Raw genomic sequence first — 8,690 nt, forward strand, 5'->3', positions numbered from 1 at the left:
ATAACTTATAAACAATGTCTTCAGGAACACAGCATTCAGTACTGCTAGCCAAAGCATAGACTTATCCAAGCTACCACAGGTTTAACTTTAATCTCACTTACTATAATCACAGTTACAAGATGTAGCAAGTGAAATTCCAACTGAATATGAAGAACAAAACCCAAAACCCAGTGAAAGTAGTACACACTGGAACTAGAGAGGCTGGGAAATCTCTACCCTTGGAGACTTACAAAACTTGACTGACAAGGTGCTGAGCAACCTCATTTAACTGCAAAGCTAGTTCTGCTTTCATCAGTAGACTAGATGATCTCCAGATACCCCTTTTAACTATATTATTCCATGATGCAATAACAGAGAATACACACTGATGATCAGCATCTAGGAACCAGACAGATGATAAAAATAGACTAATACTAAAGATACAATGAAAAGAGATTTTCAAACAGTAACATTTAACTGGCATATAACCAAGATGTTGTGATTACACAACACCTGAAAAAGACTGAGCTATGATTTGCATTCAGGCCTGAAACAAAGCCCTGCGTGCTAAGGCTTTCCTCTGAACCTTTCATTTATGCTTTTCATGGTGCCAGGAACTCTGTTGCAAGTCATTTTGCCAAGCAATTTCCCCTCTTCCCAAAGTACTAAACCAGCTTTTTGTCATAATGTTTGACGTAGCATATTCTCCTACAACTCCAAGTGTCACCAGCAATCCAGAGTGATGCTATTACACACATAAAATACGATAGGGAGTGGCTCCCTTTAAATACGCTCCACTGTATTTAAGCATTTCAACTCGCACTTTTCAAGATTTAAACTAAAGAGTCATACCGATATGACAGCTTAGCATTAAGGTGATCAAGTTTGGATTCAGGAAGATTACCTGTTCTAGCTGTTTTTGGACCATACTTTGCTGCTCAGTAACGTGTTTAAGCTGTTCTGCATCTTCTTCTGGGAACTCACGGCCAGCTTTCTTGGCCGTACGCTGTTTTGCTGAGAGTGCCTTTTTTGATTTTCTGTGTGCTCCAATTTGCTCCTCAAGGTACTTCTGCTGCATTTGAAGAAGCTGTTGTGTTTCTTGCAGCCATTCCTCATATTGCTTTCTTTGTGAATCATCTAGAGAAAAGGGAGATTACGTATGATATGACCTCATCCTGGGGTGAGCTCTCATCCTACTTTTTAGAGATGAAGTTTAACAATCAGGTTCCCCCCAATTTCAAGAAACCATTGGTCAAGTTCAGCCAAATCTGACAGAGGATTTGATTCTCTCAAAAGGTATTAAGCTCTTGGGAGTGATTTCAGTAGAACAGACAAAGATCCAAATTACTGCATTTACTGAGAGAATGCAGTTTTAACATAGTCCCTTAATTTCAAGGGACACCAGTCTGCTATCTAGCCAGTAAATGCTCACTTGCTAGCCAGTGAGCAAACCTAACTTTGAAAGCAGCTACAGAAGAGGGGACATGGAATACCTCTGGAAGTACTCAGGTGGCGGGAAAGAGATTAGGGAGGAAGGACACAAATTTACAGGAAACATGGCCTTACCAATTCTGGTGTTTGCAGAAGAGTTTTTGTACATGAAAAATCTATTTTTATTACTACTTCTAAGAAAAACACTAAAATTCTAAACATCCATCAAATATTCATGAAATGAAAGAAATGTATTATCTTTGTACAAATAACTTTCTGTCAGTCCTCCGCACAGGATCTACAGCACCGGTGCCTTTGCTCCCCACGAACAAACGCACTCTCATTTAGACTGTAACTGAGACAATACTTGTTTTACAAATGAGAAATGCTCAACTGCTATGAGCAGTCCACTGCTCTCAGATGTTTTTCTCGAGGCAAAACAATCATGTCTGATAACACTTGACCTGCACTAAGCCCAGAAGGCAAAAGAGAAGGTTTGGTGATGGTATCATTTGTCTCCTGACTGCATTGTGGCAAAGAGCTGGGTAACCAGGATACAGCATGGATCTTTCTTGTAAAGAAAGTTTGTTTAATAAATACTCCTACACGTCATTATGATTTCAATATAACCATGTCCTCCTCGTGCTCCAGTCCCCACCACCTTCTACTTTAACAGTCACAGTAGTAGCGACAGCCATTGACTAATGGCTCAACTAAATCAGCTCACAGACCTACCTACAGTTGCAAGGGGTGCCTATTCTCTCAATGATAAATTCTGCAAAACTAATCACATAACCTGAAGGGACAATTGAGTGGAAACGATGGAGAGTAACTGCAGATGGGAGCGATGTGAAAGTGCAAATGAAAGCACTGAAATATTAACAAGTTCCAGGTAAACATTACTACTGAAATGAGAAACAGATTTTTCTCAAGTGCTCAGAACCACCACCACCCCCCTCAACCGGAGTGAGGCCACCGCTGAGTGCCATGTCAAATCTCACCAGAAATTAATACAGATAATATTGCAAAAGCTCCTTATGGCATACTCAGTGCTGCTATTCCAGTTTCTGGAAAAGGTGAAGGTGTTTACTTCTGTTTCTTACTCATAAATATCAAGTCAAATTTTTGTAGTGATAGAAAAACTTTTTTACATGTGGTCTTCCTCTCCAACATATGCTCGGTTTTAATTTCTGCTCATAAATCTTTCTCATCATAGACACTAGGATTTAGAATTGATCTAAGGCAACCAGAAACAAGGAACGCAAAACAGTAGTGCTAAATATTTCTACTTTCAACAACCATGGATTCCAAACAGTCTTGACTAACTAATGCCCAGAAAGCTTTTATTGGTATTTGTTAAAATGACAATGATGCTGCACAAAACTTTTTGCTTCTGAAATAAAATTAAAAGAAACAACAATCAAAAAACATCAATATAGACTGTTGTTCTCAGTGAGCTCAGAATATTACAACACAACCAAAGACCAGGTTTTTGACACAACAGTCTGTCACAGTTAGTAGATTACTATTCTCACAGAAACCCAAATCATGCTGATTTTCTCTTTGTTCTGTTTCCCTCTTTCCTTATGGTGTTTCTTTGAGGAGAGCTTCTACAAAATATGTTCATAGCTTTTACTATGCACTCCTTCATTAGTTGGTATGGTAATGATGAAAAGACTCACTTTTAAAAGGATGAATTTTTGAGAGACAGGATCCATTTATGGATATTTTATTTTCAAGAAAACAGAACTACAGAATGAAACATCAACCTAAAATACATTATTAAATCTGTACTTACTGACAAAACCAGGACCAAAATTGGGAGGATTAGGTCTAGAAATCTGAGGTGTCAAACTTCCGTCCTAGAAATTGCAGTAAAACATACAGACAAGGATGTTAAATCATGATTCAATTAAAAACCCCCAAACTAGTTATCATTGTTAAATGCTTTTGTTTAAACCCCATATCAAGTTGTATTACCTGTGTAATTGCCTGCTGCATATGATTTTGGCCTTCACTGGTCTGAGCCCCTGGCACTGGCTGACCCATAAAGGGAAACCTATTATATATAAACAGAAAGTGAAATCATAACTTTTAGAACTGGTTGGTATTTTAGGGGAAAGACAACCTTTTGTATTACACAACAGCATCCAATATATATAGACTGAACTTCTGTACCAAACTTTTTCAACATCTGGAGAATATTAATTCTCATTTGATGCTACAACACTTTGCCCTTTGTTGAAACTACTGCATTTTATACTTCTCAGACAGATGAAGTAAACATGATGTACTGTGCTAAAACACTGAAAACACACACACAAAAAATATCTGCATTTGTATTTTAATATATTATGATACTAAAAAAAGATTTAATGGATTTAGATATCACGGTCACCTGCACAGTCAACTACAGTTGGATAAATGTACACCTCTGGTAAGCCATGTATTATCAGATAACACTGAAGCATGTGCTAGGAAGGAGAAAACACACTCTTTTTAAGGGCCACATAAAAAGAAAAGGTGAAGATCGTTTCTGCCTCACAGACGCCCCACCTATGGTAAAGGCAGTCATGGTGAAGTCTGCACAGTTCACAGCTACCTTTGTCCTCAGAACAGATTTAAAGAAAGGATGAAACTTTCATTACTTGGGCTAAATCTTAATTATATTTAGCATTAAATGCTATGCTACAACATGAAGTTTAACCGTTACACGGCCATCAACAGTTTTCAAACACAATGCAAGGGAGCTGTGTCATTACATAATTAGTAAGCGGGGAAACAAGAAAAGCAACAACAGTGAAGCCACATTGACCATGTAGACCAATGACATTACAACTGGAACACAACTTTGATGAGTTTTATTACTTTTTATAGTTTCTACAGCCACACTGGTTTTATTCTTGGGAGATACTCTTGTATTAGTGTGGACAATGAACTACATGACAAAAACATCTGTTTCCACTTTTAAATTTTTTCATTTCCTATGCAGTTTCCCCTAGCTCTGTCAGTTTCTTTTACATTTTGTAGCCCTAAAGAATGGTATCAAGTGTTGCCTACCTGTTCATAACCATTGGTGGCATCCCCATGTTACTCTGTGCCATGACTTTATTGATCCCCTTAAGAGCTACCATTTTTGCTTTCATTATGGGATCAGTAATTGCATCGAAGTCTATAAAAGAAAAACAGTAAAAGTGAATTAAATGGCTGAACATTACAAGTTACTAACTGGAACTGACTTGTTTAGATCTAGTTCATGCATAAATCATCAGTAAAACAACATAATTGCATTACTATTTCACATTACTTGTCCTCTCCACTTTGAAATTCATGGTTAATATGTAGTTTCATATATCCTCTCTAAGGACAGTTACTCCAGCAGCAGTTACTGTCCTTTTTTTCAGCCACAACATACAAAGAAAAGCAGGTCAGTCTGAGAAGGGCTCTAGACTAAATTTGCCCTATGACACCAATAATATCGTTAATAAATTCTATTTCTAGGTTTAAGAATCAGGAAGAAGAGTTGCTTCTGTGAGTTCAGTTGGCAAAACTGACACATCACCACTAATGTACTAAGAAAATGGTTTAGTCACTCTGTAATTACCAGTAGCACTACGGGCAGAAAGGCACACGCCCCATACAGCATCTGAAAAGACCATCAGCACTGTGAACTCTGCCTTTTTGCTGTCTCTCCCATTAGATGCCTCACACAGAGCAGGATGAACGGCAGTACAGAACGGCTGCGGTTGAAAGAGACCTCTGGAGGTCATCTTGGCCACCGTAGCTACGGCATGTTCTAGCCACACTACAAATATGGAACTGTGACATCGGGGTAGGTTGGATTTGTCTTTTGAACAAACAGCCTTGATGGCCAGTGTAGTTACAACTAACACATTTCTCAAAATTTCATGTTTCGTTAGTAACAATTAAATGATAGTGATGTCTTGATTTGAATTCTTAAACTGCTATGTTATATATTAACAGGAAATTACGGTCTATCTTAAACGCTTTTAGTCTGTGCAGAATTATTTGTGATGTTTCTGTGCCTTGCCTGGAATGTGAGTTAGTAATACAGCTTTCGATGAACACTTTCCTTGAGACACACTAAACACTGCAAAAAAAATGTGATAAAACAACCATAAAGTGAAAACTGATAGATCAAATATCAAAAGGTCAACTGTTGCACTTGATAATTTTATTTTGTTTAACAAAGGATACATTTACTCCATACCACGTTATGAGAACCTAAACGATAAAGAGAATATGCGACAGAGCTGCTGTCAGAAAAATTAGCAGTAATGCAGCATTACACTGATCCTGGTAATGTCAACAGGAGCCTTGCACAGAGATCAGAATTCCATCTACACGTTCCATTTCCATACCCTCATTGTACCTACTAGGCAAGCTGCTTTTTTGTCATGCCACCTTCAAACTCTACATATCTACCCGCTTCTTTCAGTGCTACGAATTATTTAACTATTTATTGTTGTATTAAAAAAAAAAAAATAACCAGAACAGAGACAAATAGATCACCCACATACCGATATTGGGGAAAAATGGCTCTGAACGTTGGCGAATCATGGCTTGCATCTGTCGCTGCTGCTGCTGCTCCTGTCTTTCCTGATCCAAAAGGTCCTGCAGAAGAAGTGGCTGTTCCTCTAGCAGAAGTGGTCTTTCTCGATTTTGTTGTTGAGCTAATGGCTGAGGGAGCATCATCTGCTGGGGACCAGATATGCCACTAGGACCAGGACGGTTTGTTACAGCCACAGTTTGATTAGATGTCTGTCCCGTCCCAAAGTTATGATTAGATGATTGACCCTGAATAAATCCTGGATTTGGTGACCCTTGAGAAAAATTATGGTTCATTCGTGGAACCATGGACAAATTTGAATTTAAAGTGTTTTCCAAGATCTGTCCACCAGGTGTCATTAGTGTTTGTGGAATACCTGATGCATGGTTCATTTGTGCTGTTGGCAAAGACTGAGATGGAGATCCTAGAGTCCTTGCTTCAGCATTATCTGAGCTTTCATTAGCTAGCAAACTTGAAAGGACTGGTGTGGACCCAGAAATACTGCAGGAACTTACTGCTGCTTGAACAGGCAGTGGAGCAGATCCCTGAGCATCTGGACTAGGCACAGTTGTTTCTTGACTAGGAACAGCAGTAGTTTTGTCAGCGAATTCTGGGTTAGCAGGCTGCACAGGAGCCTTTTCTCCATCCTTTAACTCCACTTCAGCAACCTGTTGAGTACTTGTGGATTCAGCATTTCCACCACTTTTTTCATTTTCATTCTTCTTTTCCTCCTGAGTGTTTGGGGAAAGTACTTCTGTTTTAATTTCATTTTCTGTAGCAGATTTCTTCTGTGGAGATTGAGTCTGAGGAGGAGAAACAGTTTTATCACCTTGTTCTTTTGGTTTTGGTTCTTCTGTCTTGCCCTGGATATCTAGTTTGTCATCAATGGGGACACTAAGATCTAGTTCTTCATTAAACATTCCTTTCTTATCCCCCACATCAAGTTCTGGGTCTGTATATGCAATTATATCAAATTCCCCAGATCTTAGAAGATCATCAAGGTGAGGATCATTGGTTTCCAAATTATCTAAAGTGTCCAGTTCATCTCCTTTCCCATCCTCTGTGTCTAGATTCAAATTTTCCAAATCCTCATCATCTAAATCCTTGACTTCAACCCCGTCAAGGTCTTTCACATCCAAATCTTTTACAGCAGGATCATCAGGATCAAGCTTTTCTTCCAGACCATCACTTGGCTGGTTGGAAATCTGTAAATTTGCAGATTCATCGCTTGGTGCAGATGTAGACAAAGATGGTCCTGGGAATGCATCAGCAACTGGTGGATGACTTAGAGAACGTATTACAAGTGCAGGTGGGTTGTCAGGATTGATTTGATCCTGCTGGGATTGCGACATGTGCTCCAAACTTGTAGACATCTGCAACTGGTTAGGTATACCTTGAGAATTATGTCTCAGTGGTTCTGCCTGCCTTGGGCCCGGAAACTCCTGCCTGGGTATAAACCCTGCGTGTCGTTGATGTTGTGCTGCTGCATCCATAACATTTGCAGCCGAAGGATTAAAAGGCAGCCTTGGCCTCCCATCAGGAGCTCTGTGACGTAACTCGATAAACGCCTGACCCAATATGTTGTGCTGCTGAACTGGAATTCCCTGTGGAGGAAAATGTTGAGAGATCCCTGATGTATTATTTATTTGTGGATTGTTCACTGGCCGAGGCATATCAATAGACAGAGATCTTCTCAGCTGTGGTGGAACTCCAGGGCGTTGCATTGGCTGCGGAGGACCGAGGAAACGTTCTTGACCTGACGGTGGACCATGGCCACCTCCTGGGAACCCGTATCTACAATAAAGTATGAAAGACTAAATAACCCTGTTTCTCAGGACTGCCTAGTCTGGCATATTTGACTAAATAATTATTCACCAAAATGCTTTACATGATGCATTCATTAAGACATTTAAATAAATATTTTGACTAATTATGCTTACATTTAAATGAGCTTTATGACTACAATAAAATAATTGCTTTAATTATGTTTAATAAACAACCTGTTTTCAATTCCAATAATAATAATAATGGATAGAAAACTCTGACAGTAAGAACTATCTTAGTAAATAAGCTACATGTTAGTGAAACTCAGCGTAAAAAACAATATTGTGTGGATGTAGAAATTACTGAAATAAATCCAAAATATTGACAATAATTCTTGCTGAGATTACAATGTATGTCAATACTGGTATTCATTTTACATCATAGCATTCACTGTAAAAATGGCACAGACAGAAGTTGATGTTTATAACATTCATTATAAACGAAAACAAGAATATTACATTTATTCATTATTAAGACATCAAAGCGAAAGTCAGACCTTTCACTTTCAAAAAATAAAAAATGCCCCAAACCCATGGGTGATGAGATCTTTCAGCTACATAACTTTCACCAGTATTGCAGCTTCTCCATTTTTATTTCTGGTTAATTCCCAATAAAAGACCGTGTAAAACAGCGTTAATGTAAACCACATTATAATGTTACAGACGCTTACAGGAAAACTCACTGTACATACTGACTTCAGGAAGATTACCAGCTACTGTAGGCAACACAGATATTTTTCATCCAAAAAACCCCCAACCTTTGTCTAACAACTTCTGTAAATACAGAACTACCCCTGTAATGTCCTGCAAATTTTAAGAGATCAAAGATCTTACCTAAGACCGTGAGGTCTCATCCCCATGGCATTCATATCGCCTGGAAATTGGGG

The 8,690-nt window shown here is 38.7% G+C and overlaps 1 protein-coding gene across 1 annotated transcript in view; it reads right to left on the bottom strand.

The window, feature by feature from the left end:
• KMT2C (lysine (K)-specific methyltransferase 2C) overlaps positions 1-8,690 on the bottom strand; it is a 155,141-nt gene that overhangs the window by 21,919 nt on the left and 124,532 nt on the right. Inside the window, exons 36-41 of the mRNA XM_009886782.1 lie at positions 8,638-8,682; positions 5,952-7,774; positions 4,471-4,582; positions 3,391-3,469; positions 3,209-3,272; positions 884-1,116 (exon numbers count right to left, since the gene is read on the bottom strand). Coding sequence (XP_009885084.1) covers positions 884-1,116; positions 3,209-3,272; positions 3,391-3,469; positions 4,471-4,582; positions 5,952-7,774; positions 8,638-8,682 — 2,356 coding nt within the window. The remainder of the gene's footprint in view (positions 1-883; positions 1,117-3,208; positions 3,273-3,390; positions 3,470-4,470; positions 4,583-5,951; positions 7,775-8,637; positions 8,683-8,690) is intronic.

The sequence above is a fragment of the Charadrius vociferus genome, unplaced genomic scaffold, assembly GCF_000708025.1.
Source record: "Charadrius vociferus isolate BGI_N301 unplaced genomic scaffold, ASM70802v2 scaffold255, whole genome shotgun sequence".
NCBI classification, from domain to species: domain Eukaryota; kingdom Metazoa; phylum Chordata; class Aves; order Charadriiformes; family Charadriidae; genus Charadrius; species Charadrius vociferus.